This window comes from Seriola dumerili, unplaced genomic scaffold (assembly GCF_002260705.1).
Source record: "Seriola dumerili isolate Sdu_G_001 unplaced genomic scaffold, Sdu_1.0 BDQW01000068.1, whole genome shotgun sequence".
In the NCBI taxonomy this organism is placed as follows: Eukaryota; Metazoa; Chordata; class Actinopteri; order Carangiformes; family Carangidae; genus Seriola; species Seriola dumerili.
Window position 1 is genome coordinate 1,679,305 of NW_019174323.1, and position 26,225 is coordinate 1,705,529.

At 39.0% G+C, this 26,225-nt stretch overlaps 1 protein-coding gene across 1 annotated transcript; it reads right to left on the bottom strand.

Moving 5' to 3' along the window:
• Positions 1-528: 528 nt before the first annotated feature.
• On the bottom strand, positions 529-21,501 carry LOC111219807 (growth factor receptor-bound protein 7-like). Its single transcript, XM_022742600.1, has 15 exons — positions 21,416-21,501; positions 16,537-16,711; positions 15,134-15,260; positions 11,606-11,762; positions 11,384-11,505; positions 9,804-9,878; positions 9,265-9,402; positions 7,847-7,957; positions 6,189-6,287; positions 5,852-5,935; positions 5,619-5,735; positions 4,945-5,002; positions 4,759-4,846; positions 2,427-2,520; positions 529-2,315 (listed from the first exon to the last, which is right to left on the bottom strand). Exons 2-15 carry the CDS (start codon positions 16,704-16,706, stop codon positions 2,169-2,171), a joined length of 1,587 nt encoding a protein of 528 aa, XP_022598321.1. The 5' UTR covers positions 16,707-16,711; positions 21,416-21,501; the 3' UTR covers positions 529-2,168.
• Between the last annotated feature and the right edge of the window lie 4,724 nt (positions 21,502-26,225).

Sequence of the window (26,225 nt, forward strand, 5' to 3'; positions counted from 1 at the left end):
CTTTTTAATCTTTAACAATGCAATTTAAAAGATTATCATGTGTTTTTAAGCAGTATAATCTACATCTGAGAAATAAAGGTATGTCCCTCTGAAATGCAGTGCAACAAAAGGGTGAAGTAGCATAAAATAGAAATACTATAAATAAAGTAGTAGCTCAAAACGGTACTTAAGTATAGAGCCTGTGTTGTTCTTATTTGCCTTCCACTACTGTTTACATGTTAATGCATAAATAAGATTAATTCAATATTATCTATAACATAACATATAGAGGAGTCATTCTGCTGCAGAATAAGCACTTTTACTTTGAATGTTCAAAGTATATTTTGCTGTAATACTTCCAATTTCCTCTGAATGCAGGACTTTGAGTATTTTTTAAATTGTGGCATTTGTTATTTGCACTTCAGTAACAGATCTGAATACATCTACTACTGTTTTTTACCATAACTTGTCTTAGTAACTATAAAAATAGGAGTCTTTTTAAATTTAAGAAAATCTGTTTAATATGAAATTATTTATTCAGCGTATAAAACAGGTCTGACACAGGCACAAAACATTCATAATACATAAAACTAACAAACCCAAATTGATAAAAACAAAATATAACGTGGGAGAAGTAAACTGGCCTTTTGGACTGAACGAATAATGAAAGTATATATATATATGCAATGGATCTTCATGATAAAAGGAAAATAAGTGCAAAATGTTTAAGATAAAAAAACACATTTACACACCCACCAATAACAAAAAGATCAGAAACACTTTATTTTACAGGTGTGGAATTTTTCTAAGTTACCAGGAAATAACTTTCTGACTTAGGAATTCTCTTTAAAGAACTGCTCAATGTAAACACAAGTAAATATGAATTCATTATTATTATTATTATGATGGAAGATTTTATTCTATAATATTAAATAAAATTTCATTACAATTCAGCATATTGTATGTGTGTCTGTAGACAAATTTCACATTCTGTTCTCCGACTAAAAGACTCAAAAGTTACAACAGCAGTGTCAGCAATGTTAGAACTTACATTTATGTTTTTTCCAGAAAACTTCATAGGAAATTATTTGGAAAATATTCAGAAATCACAAACCTGTAAAATAAAGCTTTGCCAAAGAGTCTTAACTTGAGGTTCACTAACTACAGTAGCTTGGTCCAGAGCTTAGGGTTTTCTTCAAGAGTGTGTTTGCTCTGTAAGACTTAACATTTTTTGAATTTTCATGCTCAATACCTCCAGAAAGTTTTCACACACCCTCATAGTTAACCTTGTTAATATCAGATACTTGGTTGTTTAAAGATCCAAACGTCGCAGCTCTTAACACACAAGACAATGAATGCAGTTTCCCTTCACCATCGTTGTGCAAATACAGCATTGAAAGAGTCCTTAAGATACAGTGTAGTGCTTAAAGTTTGTTCTAATTAAAATATGAGATTATTTTTAAGGCACAATAAGAAGTTAATATACAAAACGGAGGAGTGAGGATTTACATGCTACATGACTGCAACCTGGGGCATTTTCATGATTATAATATCACTATTCTCTTCAATATTAATATCAAAACACACGTTCCTTTCCTACATTACACGGCTGAAATTCCTCCTCTGAGCTTTGACTCAGAGCGCCCTCTAATGGCCACAACCGTCAGTGAACTCAGCACCAACTGCAGCAAATACTCCAAACATTCTCCCCCTGCTGCCCCTCATTACCGCGCACGTCTTGAACCTCTCATCAGGGCTGTGTGGATATGAATCAAATCCCCACAGCTCCAAAAAATGTGTGTCCATTGTCGCTCATTAAGCTGTCTCCACGGGGACCAGCAGCTCGTTAATTAAAAATAAAAACCAACCACAGTCTGGAGCCGCATGTGTAAGTGGAAAATAATTAAAAATATTAAAGAGAGGAGGGGCGGGCGTTGTGCTTCATGCCTGGGTCGCACCTCCCATGAGTCTTACAACCTCCCCCCCCGATAAGATTATCACTCAGACGCACACCTTTGCACTGCTCGTGTAATTGCTCTTTATCAGCTGTGCTTAATAGATATCAGTACAATCTGACGATTTAGACTGGGGCTCACACTTTAGACTTGAAGTGAAGGTCTGGATGACTGATCCAGGACCAGGAGGAGAGGTTACACTGAAGAGCTGAGGTCACGCGGGTCGTATGGGGTCTACAGTGCTACACAGACGCAGGGGTGTTTGAGGCAGACGGGGAGGATGCCCTTGTTGATTTGGTGGAACTCCACCAGCTGCAGGAGGTCTATGAAGAGAGTGAGTCCGTCGTCCATGGTGAAGTACTTCCTGCCTCCGTCCTCACACTGCAGAGAGGAGGAGGAGGAGGAGGAGGAGGAGAATAACAGTTAGGCTGCTGCTGCATCACACACAGGATGTTTATTTCCTGTTTGAGAGAATGAATGAAGGGAACTCACAGGGATCACCAGGTAGTGTTTGGTCTTCAGCTGGTAACACAGAGACAGGACGAAGCACTGTCCATGCTGCTGACTCTCACGGATGAGGAACATCCTGAAACACACAGACACACACACACACACACACACACACACACAGCTGGATTAATCATCACATCTTCAGAGTTCACTTCCCAGAATAATGAGCTAAACTTGGCGCAGCAGCAGCAGAGTTGGTGCATTAATCGATTAGTTGATCAACTGGAAGTTAATTGTTAACTAATTTGATTTCTCTAAGTAGAAATGTTGAGAGTTGATGTGGAAGCTGGACTCTGTACCCACATATGATTAGTGGTAAACACACTACACCTGGAGAGACTGAGATTTTACAATGAAGATAGAGGAGGTGTGTTTAATACGATCTGGGATCCTTAACAGAAATTCTTTCAGGCTAAGAATTAATGTGTTGAGTCCAATGTAAAGGACCATGCTGTGGATTCTGTTTCCATTTCTCTCTCAAAAGGTTCTGTAATACGTTTATATAATTCTGTTCTTTTTTAAAGAAACACTACCTTCATCCGTGACTGTAGCTACTGCTGTTATGTATGATGTGCTGTGTTTGTTTGTGGGGTTTTTTTTAAATTTTATTCTTCTTTTGTAAGTTTGCATTCTGACTATTCAGCAAAATAATAAACTTTTTTTTTATTTTAATGCTGAGTTCTCGAATGTTAAGATTTGCTGCTTTTCCGTTTGATATCATCCCAAATTGATTATCTTTTGGTTTTGAATTGCTGGTCAGACAAAACAAAAGACATTTATCAACCAAACGAAACAAACAAACAATAAAGAAAATATTAGTAACAATTAATCATGAGAATAATCGTCTCATGCAGCAAACACTGCACTCCTCAGAGGAGTTTGAAAAGCCGCACACGTCTTGTGTTAATGGAGTGTAACACTTCGCACTGAGTCTCATAAAATCCCGATTCGATTCTGCTGTAACACTGGCAGACTTACAGCTGCAGAACCACAGATATCATCATCTTCTTCTTTTGTTCCACACATTCTAACTTCCTTGTCAAAACCTGGTGCCTACATCACCCACAATGCAACCCAACAGCTGAAAGTTTGTTTGGAGATTGGGGCGTTTTATGTTAGCAGCCGCTAATGCAGCAGAGATGTGTGGTAAACTCACTTATTTCTAACTACACACCCAGATTTTTGTTTCATTTTCAAACTTGTGGTCTCTCTCGAGCCACAAAAAGCTTTACACAGCAGTGCTCCCCAACACCTGTGAACACGCCCATTTCCTTAAATCTCATGTCAATGATGAGGAAAACTCTGGTTTCCTGTCCTAAAGTCAAATGTGTTGCGTCGATCCATCACCCTGACCTCCACACTCTCACTTTCCACCTCACTACATAAAGAACACACAACTTCAATCCAATAAAGATGTAATATATAACAAAAGATGACGCATAACAAGCAGCGGCAATGGTAAGAAATGGTCTACACTTCCTGTCTCCTTAGTGGGCGTGGTCGTGATTGCTTGTTCATGTCAAAACACAACAACAATACAATACAACACTAAGTACAGTTTCAATTTACACCCGATTTTGCTGCTCATTTTAATCTGCAACAATAATGGTTTTATTATGCAAAGAAACACAACTTTTATTTCAGTTTTAACTTTTAATTCATGGCTGCATGTATACAGTAGGTCCTCCAATCAGAGAAGAGATCTGTGTTGCCAGATCTTGCAAGAGTTTGTTGCTGAGACAGTGACAGGTGTTGAATAAAGTTTTTTTCCTGATTTGTAAATGACATCGTAATGTCAGAATGTTCAGAAGATCTGTGGCTTGTGAAAAATTGATCCAAGTATTGCTCTTGACTAATTATGAACCACAACTGTTTTTCCCTTCCTTTCATACCGAACTGTAATGTCCCTTTGTCACCTGATTTGATTTGATTTATTTATTTATTTTATTATTATTACATTATTATTTTCTATATTTTGTGGCATTTATTCTTATTTGTTTTTCTTCACCATATATTTCTAACTGTCAGTTGTATTAATGCTGAATGTGTAAACCAATGTTGTGCTGAGCTCTTTGTTGTTGTTGTTGTTTTTGTTTAATTGAAACTCAATAAATGAAAAAAAAAAAAAAAAAAAAAAAGCTGATAACTACCAACTCCTTGAGCTTTCTGTTTCCCTGGCAAAAAATGATTGATCCAATATTTATTTCAGTGACTATGGGGAGAAAGAATCAGTCATAATCCGTCATTTCTGTAATTTCTGTCTCTGATGTAAAATCCTTAAGACGGTATCAGGGGTCTTTACTCCTCCACTCACCCGTCCACCAGCCCCTGCTTCTCTATCAGCCTCTGTGCTTCCCTTCTGGACACGCCGCCATGAAACCACGGCTGGATCTTGTGGATGGCTGCGAACAAACAGAGAAAAACACAGTGTGAGAAAGTGAGGAAGACCACAGTACGAAGATACAGAAGCAGGACTCTGCCTCCTCTCACGTGGACTTACAGGAAGGTCGGGCGCCAGAGTTGAGGTTGGGCAGGCTGCACCTCAGGGCTTCTCTCCTCTGAACAGAAAAAGGTCAGACAAACCATATCAGACATTTCTGGAAGCTTTTTAAAACACTGCATCTTCCCTCCTTATAGAATAAGACCATTTATTACAGTTTGCCCACCGTTCCTCACTGCAATAACAAAGTTTGTGTTTGTTAACACAAACATATTTAACAGCTAGTTTCTTCTGCTTCTGTTCACTGGCTTCAAGGTGTTTTTCATTAAATTGGAAATAAATCCACTTTTCTCTGAAAGCCTCATTAGATGAGTTTTTCTTTTAAACCCTTCATACCTTTTTTTTTTAAAAAACTTCAAATTCTGCCTTCAGGCCTCCATCATTTGTTTATTTCAGTTTTTAATATTGCTTTTCTCTCTCTCTACTTTTCCTTTATTATTGTTGTTCTCTCCACTCAGGTTTGTTCCTGTTGTGGTTATAAGTTTAGCTTTGTTGATTACAGACTGATGTCTCGGATAATTGTCACACTGATGAGTTGAATAATTATTCTATGTGCCATCATGTCTGAGGGCTGTCATTAATGCTGTACTTGCTTTTGCTCGTTAGTACATAAACTAAACCTCTTTATTTCTGTTTTCATTGCTCCCTCTCTTTTTCCCTCCCTCCATCCTCACCCTCCAAGCTTGTCCCTCCTCCCTCTCAGCGTTCTGGGCCTCCGTTGGATTCTGGATGACCCGTCCTCCGGCCTTCCCTGAGAAGTCCATGGCCACCAGGCTGGCCTCCGACTTTGACTGCGCGCACACACACACACACACAGTTAATAAACCAGCATTAATGTGAGATGACACTGCAGAGATGACTTCCCAGACTCCTCCTCTACATTGCATCAAGTGTCTGATGAGCTCACTTTGCCATCTGTGAGCTTGGTTCCTTCCAGGCTGCGTGGGGCCATCTTCGACAACTGGTAGTTACACTGAAGCTGCTTCCCATACTGACCACACACACACACACACACACACACACACACACACACACACACACACACACACACACACACACACATATTATTATTACTAATTATTCTTTGATTTTACTGTCTGCACTTGCACAAGAGGATAAATAGGACCCGAATTTAAAACTTTTAGAGGATATAATCAGATTTTTTGCCAGATACTGATCAGCTAATACAGTAAGAGAGAAATCAATTGTTTCATGGTGCATTAGAAAAAATATTGATGTAAAACCTTGAACAATCTGAAAGCTGATGTCCAACAAGTTCGTGTCTGTTCGTTCTCAGCACACAGGATCTTCAGGTCCTGAACACGGACAGGGTTTCTGGAAGGCTGTGCAAACACACACACACACACACACACACACAGTTAATGTGAGGGCGCATCTTTCATTTCCAAGTTTTAACTTAAACAAAATAATTTAACACAAAGTACTTTTCAAAAGCTTTTTGAACAGTTTAATCAAATTGATCCTGTGGAGTTTTTTGCTATGGAGTCATCTTTTAAAATGTGGATCAATGATTTGTACATTGCATACACACACATGTGCATGCAGGCAACACAATACACAATCCTTCCACTGATCTGTGTGGTGGTAACAAAATATAGAAATGTAACCAGCAAAGGCAGCGAAGAAGAAAACTGAAAACAACCAAATATGGATGCAACAATCCTGGATTTAAAATACTCACTAAATACTAAAAAGTAGCTTTACAAATATTATTTGAAGAAAGAAATGTATTCAACATGTCCAACAGACCCTCAGGACACACACACACACAGGGCGTCTCTGACTGGCAATAGAACCTGTCAAATCAGAGATGACACTAGCGTCTTATCACAATGAAAACATTAAAACTGCACTAATCAATACTTGTTTTAAATTAACAATTAATTAGATGATTAAATGAGTAATGTTAAAGTGAAACCCTGTAGTTCCCCTCAGTTCTACAGAGCTTTTTTAGCCTCTTTCAGCTCCGACCGTGAGTAAAACCCGCTTTAATTAATCAATTTCCAGCCACAGCAGGAAGAAAAATCCACTGTCCATATTTCCCTCAGGAGCTGGTGGAGACCAAACACGGAGCTAAATGAAAGGGAACACTGGACTGAAGGCGACACAAAAACATTAATGCTGCACTTTGTCAGCTGGATGTGTAGATGAGCAACTGTTTGCTACACCTTAGCCACAAGAAGAATACTAGAAAAAGGATATTTCAGTAATGTGTTCGCAGCTCGTTGTGCAGCCAAGAAAATGTATCAATACAGTGTTAACATCACATCATTTTTTTGGACCTTTTTGAAGGTGGAAAGTGACATAGATTCACTTGATTTATAGATTTTCTGGTCAAAAATGACATTTTTTTTTTTTTTAAACCTGAGCTCACTCTGTGGCAGCTGTGAACACATCAGGTGTTATGTGGAAATGACTTTCTGACTTCAGAGGAACCATAATGACATACAAATTAGAAACGGATGTCTTCCAGACAGAGCGACAATTTCCAATGTGATTTTCTGCTTTTAGCATGACTGCGACATAAATCTACTGCACAGCAGCAAATTACTGGTAAAGTATGTTATTACTGTGTGTTAGAGAGAGTCTGAGTTCCTCCATCACTGTCAGCCATGCAGAACCCACAGTCATTTCTCCACGAGCTCAGACTGCTGCTGTGTGAGTGAGAAGTGAAAGGAATGACATGAATGCTACAGGGAGGCTTTAGCACGCATGCATGCACACACGGACGCATGCACACATGCATGCACGCACGCACGCACGCACACACAAACCCTCAGTTCAAACAGTTCTCTAACGGTTCCCTACACCATGTTCTGTCTGGTTTGAGAACATTTTCGTGTCTCCTCCTGTCTTGGTTCATCTCTGAGGACGTGGTTACCTTGATGCAGAAGGTGAAGTCTGCAGGTGCTCCGTACAGTTTACGGCTGTTCACCACAGTGTACACGTTCAAGTCCTCCAGATCAGCCACATACTGCAGGTGCCGAGGTTCCTGGGAGCCAAAACACAGAGATATATAAGAAAAAGGTACACAGTCAGGGTTCCCGCTCTTTTTCTGGGACATTTACAGTGATGATCGAGCTCATATGAAAGACAGGAATCACACCATACATAAACGCAGTCTACACTGGGTTATACTTATCTTTGAAATCACCTCTTACATGTTTAATTGATTATGAAATTATGACAAATTGATCGCATGAACTCTGTCAAAATGTATCATTATTATCATCATTATTAATTTATAACCTGACTAACCTGACTCGCCCCCTGAAACCTGAAAACAACAACGATATCTCAGTAACACCTTGACGGAACTTGGCACAAACAGTCGCTGGGGACTGAAGAATGACCTGGGTAGATTTTGATGGCTAAAGGTGAAAGGTCAAGGTCACACTGACGTTACAAAACAGGATTTTGGCCTTGTAAACACAATATCTTGAGAACTCCTCAAGAGAATCCCTTCTAATTTGGTACAAACATTCACTTGTCAAGGACAAACTAATTAGATCCTTGAAGGAACTTTTTCACATTTGGTAAAAATGTTCACCTGGACTCAAGCATGAACTGATTAGATTTTGGTGGCTAAAGGCCAAAGGTCAAAGTTCAACGGCATGGTGACCTCACAAAACAGGACCTTGGCCTTGTGAACACTATACTCCTCAAGGGAATCCCTTCTGATTTGGCACAAACATTCACTTGGACTCAAGGACAAACTACTCATGGTTAATATGGTTAATACTTTATATGACTCTGGATAAACAGGGATGTAACCTGAAACTAGTCTGAGTGGCGGAGGGATACAACCATGAGGAGGTGATTATAGTCCTTATTAATTATATGAACCATTGCTGCATGAACACCAATAACTACATTAGTAGACTACAATTTTCCAGGAAGGAAACAGGAAGTGACGTCTTTAACGAGGTTAATCACACCACAAAAATCATCCAACCTGCACACACGTGATGTAAACTTCAGGCTGCGTTCACAGCATTGCCAAACAACAGCCTATTAGTCATCTACAAACTCGCCTACCATTTGAAAGTCAACATGATCCTGAACATTTGACTTTTTCTCTCATTTTCCATGTGTTTTCCCTGACTGGAAAACTGGTCAACTGTTTTCCACTTTTCCAAGACACATGGGAACCCCGACAGTGTGCACAGTGTGAAAAATGTCATTTATCCCTTTAAGGTCTTCCAGGTGTCTTCCTCTGTTCTGTTTTATAACATGGAAGCTGTAAAGTTCAGTAAAATGATGAAAAGCTGAACAGTAAAGTGGACTTGATTTGCTGACCTTGGATGAGCCCTTGGTGGAGCAGTAGAGTCCGGAGCGCCGCAGGAAGAAGTAGACCTTCTTCCAGGCCTTACGGCTGGGTTCTTTTACATGCAGGAAGCCCTGGATCTCTGGACACGTCCCAGACCTCAGCAGGTTCTGCAAAGTACACCAGACTCATTATTTGCATTTTGTTTTTCCAAAAAGAATCCATTAATTTATTTGATTATTTTGAATATTTAAAAGAAAACAGATGTGTTACGACCTTGAGGTTGTAACAAGGGGAAAAGACCATTCACAACACGACACCTCTGCAGTTTAAACAATTTATCTGAACTCACTCTTAGGGATTGAGGTGCATAAATTGTAGCTCATTTGCATTTTCTCCTCATTTTTCTCAGTTGTAATCATTGTAAGACACTGTCTGCTATAAAACACACTTCAGTCTCATTTTGCTGTAGATTTTGTAGATGTAGTGACATAAAACTGGCTTTAAAAACAGCCTGAACAGATCTAGTGCTGAAACACTTAGAAGATTGATGAATTAGTCGATGCTTTACCTGAATGAGCTCTGATGATGTCATCCCCTTGCTGACATCGGCGCTGTCGGAGATCATGCTCTCTGGGAAGAAGAGCTGAGAGAGGAAGGAGAGGGTTCGTCATTAAAACTCCTCTGAACGAGAGAACACTCATTTACAAGACACAGAAGCTGCTTCTGCTGCTGCCACCTGCACTGCATGACTCTGCTTTGGACTGTGATTATCTTGACTAAAATCCAATGAGCAGGAATTATGCTCCTTTGTTTAAGAGGCAAAATTATAATGTAACTACGTAACTATTTTCCACTTCTCCTGTGTTTTATTTGAAGTTGATCCATAAGAAGATAAATTTGTGGTTTTAAGAACCAAAAACCATCTCAATGTAATTTTACATCTCCTCTCTCAGGCTTCTCTCTGTAGCTCTAGTGACAACAGGTCAGTGAGCCAATCAGAAGAGAGGAGGCTCTGAGCTTCTCTTCTGATTGGCTTACTGTTTTCTGAGTGATCCAATAAAAACATTTAATAGATTTCAGGTAAACACTCAAAGAAACCAAATCCTGCAAGGTTAGATGGTGGGTCCAGGTGGGCGGGGCTTGGTGCATGGCTTAGAGCGGTGACTGCTTTGTTGTGACATCACAAAGTTCCAGAAGTCCTGAAGGCTTGTTTTAAGGCTCAGTTTCTGAATACAGGCTGTGTGCATTTCTCTGTGGACTGAGGCTTTGATACTTTCACAGTATTAAAATAGAACCTAGACCTGATCTATAATCAAACAACACATGGACATCTACCTTTATACAAAATGGGACCTTTAAGTAAAGTATCAGTCATGCAAAGTAAGAAACAGGCGTCCAGTCTGGAGCGAAAGGGAGATCCTGCTGCTGATTTTATTTGCATATTCATGTGAAAATGGGTGAGAGTGTGCAAATAATTCTTGTTCCAGCCTCTCAAATAAAAGAGCTTGTTGCTTTTCCCTGTTTTATATGATTGTAAACTGAATTTTATCGGCTTTTGGACTGATAGTCAAAAAAACAAGACATTAAGGCTTTACTTCAACCTCTACTATTTTTTGACACTCAATAAACAAATGATTAATCAAGAAAATAATCAGCATTTCAATTAAACATACGGGAAGTTTAAGCCTCACTTCATGAGTATAATGTGGCAGATCCCTGATCAAATTCACGTTTGTGCCTTGTGGAGGCAGTGTGGGCAAACTTTACAGAAAGAGGCACCGTGGGGGTGGCGGAGGGGTGTGCCGGTGGGAGGTTAATCAGAACCAGTTTTCAGAGTGAACTGTCATCTTTGTTTAACAGCACAGGCGACAGACCAGATCCAATGTAATGAAATATCTGAGGCATTAAGTCAGCGTGTCTGCACCAGCACGCAACCTGCCAGTCATCCGGGATCAGTAACCACCGTGACGTCAGGCTTTGTCAACATCTGCTGTACCAACATGTTTAATAAAGAACATGAAAATCCTCCTTGTCCCTGGCTGGAGGTGTTCTGTTATATAAAAGCACAGGAGGGATGTGCGTCTTAAACCTCACTGCTGTCTGTTATTTAGGGGAGTTTGACTTGTTACAGGTTGATGAGCAGCGTACCACTGGTTTCCTGAAGAACTCGTACTTGGCGTAGTTTTTGCAGAAAATGAGCCTTGTGTCACCCTTGAGAGACCAGGTCGCCTGAACCTCCAGCACAACCTCGTGGTCCTCCAGACATCTCTCTGAGGAGCCAACAGAACATGTGTGAAAACTGACCGTTAAATCTGTTACTTTAAAGCTTCAGTTTTGTACTTTAAATTCAGTTTTAAGGCGCAGTCTTACCCAGACCGAGGGTGGGGTGGAGCTCGAGGAGAGCCCAGTTCTCCTGGTCGCTGCAGTGAGCCGTCTGCACCAACATGTGACACACGTCTCTGGCTGTAGCTCTGCGAGAAACCCACACCGACCTGCTGTAGCTGTCCTCCCCGTACACCTTTATCAGCTGATGGAGACACAAAAGTGGAGGAAGAATAATTTAGAAGCATTATTAGAAAAACAGACTTTAAATATCAAAAGTTTCATTATTCACTGCAGAAAAATGGCCCCTGTCAGTGTATAATATATAATGTAATTACATAAATCATGTTTTTTGCAACCACTGCACAACTTCAACATATGTATGTGACTGAGGTATTTCCTTGTTTTCTACTTTTTACTTGTATAAGAAGGATTATTTTACCCAGAATGAAAATGAAAAGGGAAAATGGAAAGTAAGAAAATAGAAAGTAGTGAATAAATAACTGTAGTTTTAGTACTAAAGGATAATCTCATCATAATTACATTTGACAAATTTGACAAGGAAAACAGAAATTCTCAAATTAGGACCTTAAATGGAAAAGTAAGTAACTACAAAGGAAAACAAAAACATCTAAGAAATTGAATTATTAAGATATAAAATTATTTAGGCTGCAACTAGTGATTGTTTATATGTTCAATTTATCTGTAGATTATTTTGTCTGTAAAATGTCTGAAAACAGTCAGAAAATCCTCATATTTAAGAAGCTGGAAAACGACTAAAACAATTATTCGATTATCAATATTAATTAATTAATTTTCTGTTGATCGGCTAATTGATTACTGGACTAACTGTTCCATTTTCAACTTGGTGGGTGTGGGACTGGGAATATTTGATGATTATTACTGACGCATTGTACAAACATTGAGTTTGTTTGTTTGTTAATTTTATACCTTTAGGTTGTTTAATCTATAACAATACAAACTGGTCACAGGTGACCTGATTCTGTGAAGGAACAGCGAACCACACCTGTGAGATAAATGTTCTGGAGCAAAAAACACAATATTTTCCTCTGAAATTTAGTGGCGTGGAAGTGTGACCCTATTCTCCCATGAATTTACTAAATCTTAAATATATTTGTCTGAAGAGTTGTATGAAAGAGATGTAATCTGAGACTGAGTGTCTGAATATGCAACAAACATCTCACAGCTGGTTTTGGTGTTGCATCAACATCGGTATGCTCAAAACAGGAAGCCAAAATGTGAGGCCAAGAACCTGTCAGCTGTGTTGCAGCGCAGACGCTGCCACACTTTATTTAATAGCCCTTGACACCTAAAGAGAAGGCCTTTCAAATTCGTGATAATTTTAAACCAACACCGGGGCGAGACGTGTTTTTTTCTTAATCTCATCCGTTTTTTTCCTCTTAAGGTGAACTGACATTTCAACACAGGGTTGGTGTCTAATTCTCCATGTCCTGAGTCGTCTGGTGAAAGAAAGAAATCGACCTTCCTACATCCTCCTGGTCTTTTCTGTGTGTGTGTGTGTGTGTAAGACTGTCTGTGTCCGTGATGCTGCTGAGGTGAACCGGGTGCAGGTTATTCAGGGGTCAGGACGTTTCTCAGAGCGTGCGACTGTCTGACACGCCGTCTGGATCCAGCCAAAAGAAAACAAACCTGCCCGACCAGAAACCTGCGGCTGTCAATCAGCACGCCCGGACTGGTCGGGCGAGTGCCGGCATCAGTCGGGACAAAATAATGGCTGAGTATAAACCAGGAAGGCTCGTGGGGGAGGGACATTCCTTCAGTGGAAACCCCGTAGTTCAATATCCGGTCAGTCAGCTTTGACTCCTGAGTGTTTTTTTATTAAAGAGCAGGGGAGGCAGAGGAGAATTTGTTTCTATTTACTCAGAGCAAATTCAGCCTCTGAGCTCAGGACACAAAACTAACAGTGCGTGACAACGGTGGAGATTAGATCACATACTGAAAAACTCACTCACATCATCTGCACACAATCGAAAATGGAGACAATACTCCTGAGACTTCTGGAAACACTGTTGACCTTGTTTTATTTTGAAAACTCCAGGGTTGCGCTTTAGTCTGGACATCTGCTCGTCAGTCATGATGTATCCTTCCCTGATTCGTCACACTCCTAACATGACACCCTTTTCCCCCCCCCATGAAAACAACAATTCCCAGTCTGTGTTTTTTCCATCACCATGAGCACATCATACTCGTGTTACTTTCATGAACAGTTCTTCTCTCTGGTCTTACCCTTCACCTTTGCTGTTCCTCATTCGTAGTATTTTCTGCAACTAAACTACCAACTGCAAAAAAAATTATTAGCTCCTGCGATTTGGATATTACACTTGGCCATATTGTGATTTCGATTTACATTTCGATTAATTGCGCAGCCCCGATGGACAGACATTATTTCTCATATGGAGCTAAAACACACGTCTGGACGGAGATCACTTTCGTTTTAAAATGCTGTTTCAAAAGGTGATGGATGGAGTTGAGGTAATAAATAACTCATTTTATACTTTGATTGTTGCTTATTTAAGAATATTTAATGTCATTAACAGCCCCAGAACAAAAGTACACAAAAGTATGTGGACACACCACTGACCATATATTGTAAGTACACACCAATTTTACAATTAACCGCAGTATGCGAAGGATTTGTGAAACTAGGACATTAGCAACTTTTAATGCGGACAGGGGTGTTCACATACTTTTAACCAGGGCTACACAAACCAGCTCCACAGCTGTCCAGATGTGCTAGAAATAATAATATTAATGATTAAAAAAACAAAAAAAAACAGATAATAATGATAAAAACTAAAGCGTCAGCCTGTTCACTTCCATTACTGTACATTACACACCAGGGGTGGGGGTGGCACAGTGACGTGCTGCTGTGATAGCAGACATGTTTACTCTGACAGTGTTTGGGAGTCAAAATAAGACAGCGCAGGCATGGCAACACATCTCACCTGTCACACACAATCACAACCAGCCTTCTCCTACAGTATTCACAAAACAGGTTAAGACACATTTAGAGGATCCACTTGCTGATGCCACCTGTCAGACCCTGAGTATCTGTGCAGGTGTGATGGGATTAACGGAGTTAGATGCTCTCATTTGTCCAAACAAAAACTTCTTAAGGGATAAAGCTGGCGTTAGTCTATGTTTTTCTCACATCAGCAAATCCCACGAGACCAGAAATGTGTTAATCAGTTTCCTAACACTCAGACTTCTGTTGTCTGTGGATCTCACAACTGATTCATACTGAAGAGTTTCACTTAAAAAAAAAAAAAAAAAGAAAAGAAAAAAAAGGTTCAGTTGTTTCCTGTAACAGCTGAGCTCTGTAGTTTCTAGCAAATGATACTAAAACAGGAGGAAATACAGCATTAGCTGGGAACTATTTCAGTGATGGATTAATACACATCATCGCTGGTTTTGGAGAATACATAGAACTAAAAAATATAGAATATCAAAGGTGAAATTAGAGGAATCAAAATGTTGTGGTGACAGAATAATCAAAGGTCAAATCTAGAGTACGGGTCTCGGACTTGGACTCACATGTTTTTCACTTGACGGTGGTGGGAATGAACCAATGAGCACCGGAGACTTGGAGGGGCTGCACAGCTCTGGGAAGGGGTTGGGGATGGACGGGACAGAGGAAGAGAACGACTCCACTGCTTTCACCCTGAGAAAAAAAAAAAAAAGTAATTTTAAATAAACAAAAGTGATCAACAAGGTCAGAACCAGACACAATCATCTGAGCAGAAAACAATTATCTCATCATACAGTTAATGTGGAATATCGTCCCGTTAAAGGATAAGCCTGGTGACAGGGGTTGTGCCGATGGACGATGATATCGGTGAACGATGATCATCAGAACGATCAGCGATTGCTCATGCCTTTGCAAATGTCAAGAGGATATTTGACTTGTTTTCCCATTAATCTAGTAACTCATTATTTGTAGTGTTAAATTAATACTAAATTTAATTTGCGTGCCACAGTTTCACGTATACAACCGCAAATAACCGACGCTGCAACATGTGAGCACACATCACACTCCGATCATCTGACTGTAATGAAGCGCTGCTTGTTGTGTGTAGGAGCTGCTGTGATTTAAGAGCAGAGGAGACAGACACAGACACGTCATTTAGTTCAGTTTCTGATCATGCTGCTTTTTTTTTTTTGGCTCAAGTTCACACACTTCATTCATTAAGGCCCGTGTAAAGCCAGATGGGTTAGCAAACCAGATTTGGGGCTGAGTCTCTCACACAGGGCCGTTATGGTATCGAGAGACAAACTAACACACTGCTGAGTTGGTCTCTTGGTGGGATTTGTTGACGATAAGGAACATAATGGAATAACACCAGCAGTATCCTTTTAACTGTATCTGATTTTGACAATCTCAAACCTTTTCAAGTCGATACTGGGGAGAAAATTACAATTCTTTTTTTGTTGTTGTTGGTAATTACACTTCAAGTAGAAAATCTACCGAAGCATCAGAAAAAAACAAGCCGAGATTAATTAGGAGGCAACCCGTTGTTTCTGGTAAATTATGTGTAATTAGCCATGTTATATTAAACATTAATAGTATTAAATAATGAAGCTGTAGCCACAGGCCTGTTGAGAAACAAAGAAGCGAAAACAACAAAACCACAACTGTAGCCAACCACCCAGTGGCTGCAGCAGCAGAGCAAACACCGGCCCGCTCACAGGTTTACTACTTCAAGTATCTGGGATCAGTTTCGTCTTCACAGAAACATCAGATGACTCATGGCCTGAGGCTGAGTCAATATCCTGCACTTCTATTGACTCATGTCCCCTGTGTGTGTGTGTGTGTGTGTGTGTGTGTGTGTGTGTGTGTGTGTGTGTGTGTGCGCGCTGCATATTGAGCAACTCAATTAGCTTCTTCCCACAGTGACTAATGCCGTCTGTGCCTCTGTGCGCGGTCCTGTTGGTCATACCTGTGGGAGGTGATGAAGATGGGCTGGGAGCGGCGGACGGAAGGAGGATCCGCGACCAGAGGAGCCAGAGTCAGGGTGGAGCTCCCCAGCAGCGTCTCCGCTACTCCGGACTTCTCCTTTCTCTCCGAGCCCTCAAACACTTCTGTCCAGGGACCTGCCACCTCCATCATGATACCTGGAGGGAGTCGTAGGTCAGGGCAAGTCAAACATTGACCAAAGTGCTTTACAAAGAGAATAAATGATAATTATTAAGGTAAATAATAATTAACAATATCGATAAGTAAACTAAAAATAGTTTTAGTCTATTTGAACACCTTTACTTTGCTGTTACGTCACTTTTCATGCCTCCGTGCCGGTGACAGCCAGAGCCAGAGGAATATTGTTTTCAGGTTGTCCATCCGTCCCATACTCGTGGACGTGATATTTCAGTAACACTATAGATATAATAGATTTTGGTGGTCAAAGGTCAAAGGTCAAGGTTTTGGTCTTACAAAGGCGATATCTCGAGAACCCTTCAAGGGAATCCCTTCAAATTTACCACAAATGTTCACTGGGGCTCAAAGATGAACCGATTAGAGTTTGGTGCTGAAAGGTCAAAGGTCAAGGCCAGTGTGATTTAACAAAACACTTCATAGCCATAGCTCAAGACTTCACACAGTAATTTTGACAATATTTCACACAAACATGAATAATTAATATGACATATGACTCTGGATAAACAGGGATATAACCTGAAACCACAGGGAGGTGATTGTAGTTTACATTATTTTTTGTATTTATCAGTTGCAAACAGGGCTGGGTAATGAAACAATGATCACAATAACGATGACAACTTGATACGTAGCTGACGTGTGCAGGGCCAAGCAACAGCAGAACAAATTAGAAGCAGAACTTTGTTTCCATTTCAGAAAATTTCCTGTCATTTCATCCCTGTTCATATCTTCATATATAATAAATATATTTGATTGTTGGTCATTTCTCTTCTTAATTAATTCGATTAAAGATTTGACACAATAAAATTAACTTAAAAAAATTAAAAATACAAACCACTGAATAAACTGTAAGGATAATATGGCAGATGTACGGCCAATCTATATGTCTGATGGGAAATTCCTTCTCTGATCGATCGTGTGATCCTCTAACCACCAGGATACAGGTCCGTTGTTATAGCTGATGTGTCCTCATATATGATTAACTAAATAAATAAAAGGTTGTCATTCTCACAGAAATTCATGATGTCACAAACATTTACTTTTTGAAACTTCTCAAACATGAGAATTTGCTACTTTTCAGAAATTTTCCAACAATTTAAAAATACATTTTTAAGATTTTTTGCATTTTTGATGATCAGTTCACCAAAATAAGCCTTGGAAAAATTCAAACTGATAATGAAACTGTAAATAAAATCATGACATAGAAATTATTGTCTCTAAAATGTGAAATGAAAATAGAGGAAAATGCCAGTGTAAGGCAGAATCTGAATAATTTGTTTTGTTCTGGTTTATTTTCTTATTTATTCAATTTTTTTCTTTAATATCTTATTGAGGTGGTCAAGCCCAATTGTTATTGTAATGTTGTGTTCATTATTAGGTTTGTTTAGTGTGACCTAGTGCGTTAGCTTATGTTTATCATTTTGTTGTCTGGTTATTTAAGTCATATTTTTATTTAATAAAAATTTTTTTAAAAAACGCAGCAAACAGAGAATCTAAATTAAATTACTTAAATGATTATTAAAACATCTGCCGGTTAATTTTCCTGGTTGACTGATTCTAATCTTCGCAGCTCTATGGTGAAATAACCATGTGTTGCTGCCGTGATGGAGACTTAATACCTGTTTCACAAATCAGCTCTTGGTGTTTGTTCAGTTACTTTTGATCAAATATGTATTAGAGACCAAACGATCAGTTTCTGTTTGTGTCTGACATGTTCCACGTCACTTTCAGTATTTTTAAAAAAGTCCAGCTGTTCGTGTTGGTGCTGCCTACACAGAACACACTGTTTGTGTTTACTTTAATGTTTAAATGACAACATTAAAAACACACACGGTTGAGTCATACTTTCGTTACTCAAAATAGACTTCATGAGGCACTGAGCCAGAGAAAAACACACCTGAATGTCTCCACACCCACACACACACTCATGACAACACCTGCTGCTGTGTGTGTCATCTGAATATAAAGCACATTCCCTCCAGTTCAAACACTCACCTGCCGCTGAATGATGAAAGTTCAATAGTGTAGCCTGTATATTATGTATTGTCTCTACAAGTTCCTGCTCTGTTTGTACCATGTGACTATAGCAGAAGAAATTATCATTAAATTATTATTTATGTACATTTCGTGTTCTTAACAAAACCTCTAACTATCTGCAAAGCCCATAAAGTTAAGCTTCCAACTGTCAAACAAGCAAGTGATTTAGATTATATATATATATATTATATATATATTTTAGATTATATTACTTCTGTCCCATTTTGGGGGGGGGGGTCTGTGACCACTAATTAGTTTATTAATTTCTTAGGTACAACTAGATAAAAACTAATGCAGTCTAATACTACGGTGGCCCTGAGAGCTCAACGTACTGCAACTTCAGAAAACACAAACACATTCAGAAACCATCCTCATCAATCTGACAACACGTGCTGCAGATGCAGATACACACACACACAACGGAGGTGTTTCCAGGGGACTCTAAAAAATGATGAACCTGGCTGGGACTTCAACGCTTTGTGACTTTTGCAGTTAAAAGCAATGAACAACAAGTGCACATGGATGTATTATTATACATCTATTATAATGGTACATGCCAGTTGGGTTCATCCCTTTTGTGTCCCCTGGAAACACTTCTGTTGTTCTGTTGTGAGTATTTGCAGCACATGTGTTGTCAAACTGATGAAGATGTTTTCTGAATTTCCTTGTGTTCTGTCTGTTTGCATGTGTTTTCCTCAGTTGCAGTGCTTTGAGCTCTCAGGGCCACCATAGAGTGCACCAGTCCTGCAGAACTTCATCCTTCATGAAGGTTAAATTTTCAGTTTATGTTGAAACTGCTTTGGACTGCACTTGGTCATATTTCAAATTTCGATTATATTTCAAGTCGTTGTTCGGTCCCAGTGAATAGTTTTGGCTCATGTAATGCAGAACAGTCAATTTGGCTATTTTATATGTCATTTTGAACGCACATGTCATACTGTGAATATCAGATCAATATCCTTTTTTACATTGCGATATTTCAGCAGTATCACCCTACTGCAAAGGATGTCCAGCGGACCAGGTTAGTTATTATTGTTATGCAGATCATGTAGCATGTGATGAAGAGAACTCCTGGCAGCCTGCAGCTTTAGAGACGGAGATAATGCTTTGATCAGGCAGGGAGGCGGGTGGGAGTGGTGGGGGTGTGGGCTGTTTGGCAGAGGGGGTCTGAATATTTCCTTTCTTCTCCACAAACAAGAACACAGTGCCTGGACAGCGGTTCAATAACATCACCACAAAAACTCCGTGTGTAGTAGTTGGTTGGTTTAAAATCTCTGCACAACAGGCTGAAGATCCAGTTTTAAAGACCTGCGTGTGAGCAGGTGCACAAGTGTATAAAGAGAGAACATTATCAATATTGTCACCAGTGAATTCATGACTAACTAATCAACACTAGTATTCTCATAGTTTAATGTGAAGTGCAGTAGCTATATAATATAATATAATAGTAAGATTTATACCTCAAGAATCTACAAAAGTGCAAAATTATTTAAAATGATCATATTTTAAGATTTACAATAATATACAAGAGAGAAAAGTAGCTAATCCTCACCGTTGATAAGAAGAAATGTGTGAAAGTTTGCCATTATTGTTTATTAAATGAATAAATGATTGATAAATCATCCATGTTGCTTCCAATACATTTTCTGCCAACAAATCAATTAAGCCAGCAACTTAATTCAGGGCTTCAATTAGTGATTACTTTTGTTTATCAATTAATCTGCCATTTATTTTCTTGATTAATTGTACAAAGTGTAAGAACATTGTGAAAAGTACTGATCTCAGTCTCTACATGGAGGCCAATGGGAATCCCAACAAACAAACAAACAACAACAACAGTAAAAAACATCTGTCATAAATTCTTTAAGCCCTTCAAGTATGTTGTGTTAAAACCACAAAAAAAGAACAGTAGGAATAAAAGTAGAAATTAAAAAGAAAAAATTAAAACAACTTGAATAAGTAGTTGTCAAAATAATTGCTGAATAATTAATTTTCTCTAAATTGACTGATTAATTCTAATTAGATACCAAAAGCACTGTGTTAATCTATAACAAATACTACAGTACAATACCACTGTACTGTAGTATTTTTTTTTGGAAGTAGGCCAGTGATAAGGTTCCTACTGAGAGATAATATTACACTTGCTGAGGGAAGAAAACACTTGTTATCAGACTTACCAACCGCCTCACTGGGTGCTAATAACAGTGTCCTGGTGTGAAGGAATACAATTTCACTAGTCGACCTTAGACCCCTTACATCTTATGTTAAGAAAAGTTAGATTACTGTGATTCCACTGGCACATTCAGTCTCTTATCTTACCTGTAAACTAAAGGTGGAGAGGGCCAGATTTACAACTTACTTCTGGTAGTTTTAAAGGCATGATATCTAAGATGGTGTAGGCACGGCGCCAAACCTCATACTGAAACTGAAGAACATGACTCCCCTGTCCTCAACAAAGCTCTGTCGACGAAAACACACTTTTATACGGTTGGCACTAATATAGTGATAAATTCGGCTAACATCGGCTAATCCCACCTTATTGTACAGTCTTTATTTTCGCGGTTAAATCCAGCCTGCACCTGTTTGGACTAGCTTGTTAGCATCACCGGAAAAAAACAGTAAAAACCTACCTGTAAACTGTGTCTGGTCACTAGGCGGGTTTCAGCTGTCAGCCATCGTCTCCACTGCAGATGTGATGCTAAGCTGTGAGTGTGTGTATGTGTGCGTTTGTTTTTCTTATGTGTGGCACACAAAACAAGATGCCGTGCCACTACAACTGAGTGCCAACAACAGTATCTGAGGAGGCAGGGAGGAGTCTGTCCGTCAGGTGTGCACTGTGGCCCCGCCCACCTCCCCTCACTGCGACCGCTGGAGCCGGATGTGGGTTTAAAAGGGCGGTAGGTTCAAATATGTGTACAGCTTCTTGGTTCATGTACAAGATAAGATATGTATAATAATTATTGATAATTGAAAAATTAGATGTTCTTATATCATTCATATCATTTCTCAATTACACTTAGAGTATAAATCAGAAATAAATGCAGCTGAAACAATAGAAAATAATAATTTTGATCATCATTTTTTCATTTTTCATGCAAACAAACAAAAAAAAAACAAATACTTGATAGTTTTTTGCTTTTTCTTCCATTTATTTTAATTGTTTTATTCTTAATTTTAATAATTTTGAGTTCAGGCTGTTAAAACAATATTCCCTGTAATTTTTACAAACCAAAAAAATCAATTGATTGAACTTTGCTGCACCATTTTTCAGGAGCATTTTTACTTTTAATATGTTCAGTACGTTTTCCTGATTATACCTCCTACGTACTTAATTTTACTTAATTACCAAAACAGCTGCCAAGTCTTTTACATTTTTGAAGAAGGAATTTCAGTGTGGTATTAGTAGTTTTGCTTAAGGATCAGAGTTCTTCCTTTGCCACTGTTGAATAATATGGACTGTGCAATTTTGTAGAGCTGGTGGTGGAAGAAGCACTCTGATCCTTTACAAGTGGAAGAGCAGTATTCAAAAGTTTACTTAGTATTATCAGCAAAATGTAATTTAAGTATCAATGGTAAAAGTAGCCTCTGACTGATAAATTATGACATTGTTTTGATCAGTTTTTTGATAAAATAATCTGAGAGATTAAAGGGTAAATTCATAAATATCATACACATCTGAAACATGACAGGTGACACTGCCTGCTTTTCTGTAATAGGTTTTATATTAGATAAGAATATCATGTTTTTAATGTAAAATCTTAATTTTGAAAGAAACCACAGCTGTCAGATAAATGCACTGGAGTAAAAAGTACAAAGTTTTACCCTGAAATGTGCTGGATTACAAAAGTAGAACAAAATACTCAAGTAAAATACAAATACACCAGAATTAAATCCAGTACTTGAGTAAATGTAACTGCCGGATATTCTACTTATAGGGAGGTAACAGATGAAAATTAACATTTTAGGCAAACTCATTTACAGTTTTCTCTTGAGCACTGTCCCTTTCAAATAATTGAATAAATTAAATTTGTTTTAATATTATAAAATGCTACTTTCACTGAAAATAATATGATACACAGCAGTTTTCCTTTCTTAAAATGGCTAAATTAACTTAGTTTATTAATTAGTTTTATTTTTGTTTTGACCAGGAACTACAAAATTACATTTAGCCACTGAAAACATGGAAACAGTAGTAAAGGTACACTTCTACCTGTGCCAATGATGACTATTTGTCTCCACCTAGTGTTTGAACCTGATAACCTGGAGACCAGCTTGTTTTTCTGCACTTGACACGTGCGCTTGCTTCTCTGACCTGAATAAAGTTTAACCTGCATGTCTTGGGTTCACTCTGGGTTAAATATTTACATCTTGTTCCCCCTCTGGTCGCATGAATACGCATCTAAGCAGAAATTAAAATGCAGACACTTTTATTGCAGCAATTATTCAATAAAACCGATTAGTGTTCTGACCTGGAGGCAAGATTTGAGTCCCTGCATGTTTTTGAAGGGAATGTAGTAGTGTCTGCAGTGCAGGGAAAACATGCAAACTCCTGCTCTGACACACTCGTTTGCCACATCTTAAAATATATATGGAAACTTTATCAACACTAACAATATGAAATTCAATGAAATCCCTCAGAATTGACAGGACTTCTCAGTTACTAATAGAGCCCTCTCTTTCTTTTCTTTTCTGTTTTCATTGTGTCTTTACAATACAGTTAAATGCAGATAAAACTGAAGTACTCCTCTCAACCTAGTCTTGGCATTATCATTATTTTTCCATGAGTTTTAATGCACACATTATGACGTTGACTAGGTCATGTTTCCTCACAGAATGAAATGGAGATGTTAATACATGTTTTTATCTCATCTCAATTAGATTATTGTAATTCCCTTTTGAACTCTCTGACCAAATCTTCCCTACAGTGCCTACAAACTGCTGCCAGGCTTTATAACAAGATCACACAGACGGTCACATATAACACCTGTTCTTACCTCTCTGCACTGGCTTCCCGTTTTTAGAATTTTAGAATCCATTTCAAAAATTCAGTGATCACTTTTAGAGCTCCATACGGCTGCGGAGGCTCATTCATCAGAGCTCACACTATGTCTGTCAAACATGAACTAACACAAAACTGTAAAAAATAAAATTGTCCTGCTGTTAATATTGTTTGTTTTATTTCACTCTTTCCAACCAGTCAGACTCCTGCATGATACCTGCGTGATTTGGATAAATAGTGTGTCAACCTATGCCCTTTGGAGCAAAAGCTTCTGGCTACATCCTGCATTATCAGACCTAACAAGAGCACAGATAAAATAACCAAACTTCAGACGCAGAGGCCAAGCTAATGCAGTTCAAATGATTTATTAACACAAAATCGAACAAGAGGCTTACTGGAGGCAGGGGCAGAGTGGGGGTTTGGATGGGGGTTGGGGGGTTGAACTGCATAAATAATACACATATTGTAGTATATCTTGTCCAAGATTTCTACGTGTTGAAATCATAACATTTGTCCAGTAATTTTCCTTAATATCAGAAAATTTAAGATAAGAAAATATAATATGAAATATAAGACAAAAATTCTACAATATTACAACTTGCCCCTAGAAACTGCATCATATCCTTTGCACTCATAGCATAGTGCAGCGTCAGTGTGCACACCTGCAGCTGTGTTTTCCATGCTACCTCCTCCTCGCCCGGTCTCATCAGCATCACTGGACTGACTCAGTTCTGAGGCTGCACAGGAAGAACAGGAACAACACACACATATGTTAAAAAATGTTTTATATTTTCAGCACTTGCATTAGCTAGCTCTTAATAAGACACAGTACAAAATTGCCAGCTAATACAAAGGCTGCCCAGAAACTAGAAGCTACACCAGCCAAATTAATATCACCTGAGCTAGCGCCTATCTACAGCACCCCTGCTTAGCATTTCATCTGCCGGGTCTTTACTGGATGCTTGGAATATATCTATCTATCTATATTTATTTTGGAACATTTCTCTGCATCCTCCTCCGGTATTTTTTTTCTGTTTTTGTTATTCTCACCTTCTCTGCGCCACCTTTCTCCTTTCTCTTTTTGCTGCAGCTTCCAAACCAGTGTCACCAGTGAACACACACTTTCCCTGGATAACACCAACATGTGTCCTGTTTCTCATTTGCCAATTAGCCCCAGTGCAGTTATGGCCTTGTCTTTGATCTCTTGTTCATCTATCTAATGTTTCCTTGCTTTCTGCTTATCTGCTTGTGTTCGGACTTGTTCCCTGTTGTCAGTGTGCACAACTACAGCTAGTTAATTTAATCTTTATAATCATTTGAAAATTTGAGTTAAATTGTGTCATTAGTGCATGAATTTGTGTGTTATGGCCAAAGATATGTTTTGTGAGCTCACACTGAAGTTGACCTTTGACCTTTGACCGCCAAATTCTAAACACTTAATCTTTGAGTCGAAGTGAACATTTGAGCCAAATTTGAAGAAATCCCCTCAAGGCGTTACTGAGATATCACATTCACAAGAAAGGGAAGGGACTGTGGAGTGGAGCAGAGAGAGAACAAAACTTATGTAACCTGGAACACAATGGGCACCACACGTGTTCCACATCACACCAGCTACCCATTGGCATCGGTTCCATCAGTTCTTATCTTTTACTATGAGGTCTTGTTTTATTTGCTAGCATGTTAGCTGATTCAACATGCAGGCCTTCTGATCTACCAATAAGAATTTTTCTGCCAACAAAAAATACCCTCGTGCAGTGGTTGGCACTGTCACATCACAGGTTCATCCAGGACCTTTCTGTGTGGAATTTGCAACTTCTTGTACCTGTTTTTGGTTTCCTCTGGCTGCTCCAGCTTCATGCCACAGTCCAAACACATGCAGCTTAAGTTAATTGGCAACTTTAAATTGTTCAAAGGTGTGGATGTGAGCGTGAATGTTTACTTCTGCATGTCAGCCCCTGTGATGGACTGGTGGCCTGACCAGGGTGTACAGTGGATATATAGATATACACACTGGGTGGCTCTAGCTCAGGTGGTAGAATGGGTTGTCCAGTCATTACAGGGTTGGTGGTTCAATCCCCAGGTCCTCCTGCTCCTACGCCGAAGTGTCCCTGGAAAAGACACTGAACCCCAAGTTGCCTCCCTTGTGAAACACTATGGATAAAAGCGTCTACCAAATGAGTAAATTTAAACATACAACACAACAGAGGAAGCTGCTCATTTAAAGGACTGTTCTATACCATTACTGTATAGGACACTGATCAAACCAGATGAACTTCTGGGTCTTATGTTGACATAGATTATTCAACACAAGCCATCATTACAAGAACAGAACAGAGATTTGACCTGAAATTCTTACACACAACGTGATCAAATATTTGCAAAATAAATGTCAAAGTACAAGAGTCTCACAACAGTTGCCCTTTAAAAAGGAAGCTGCAGCA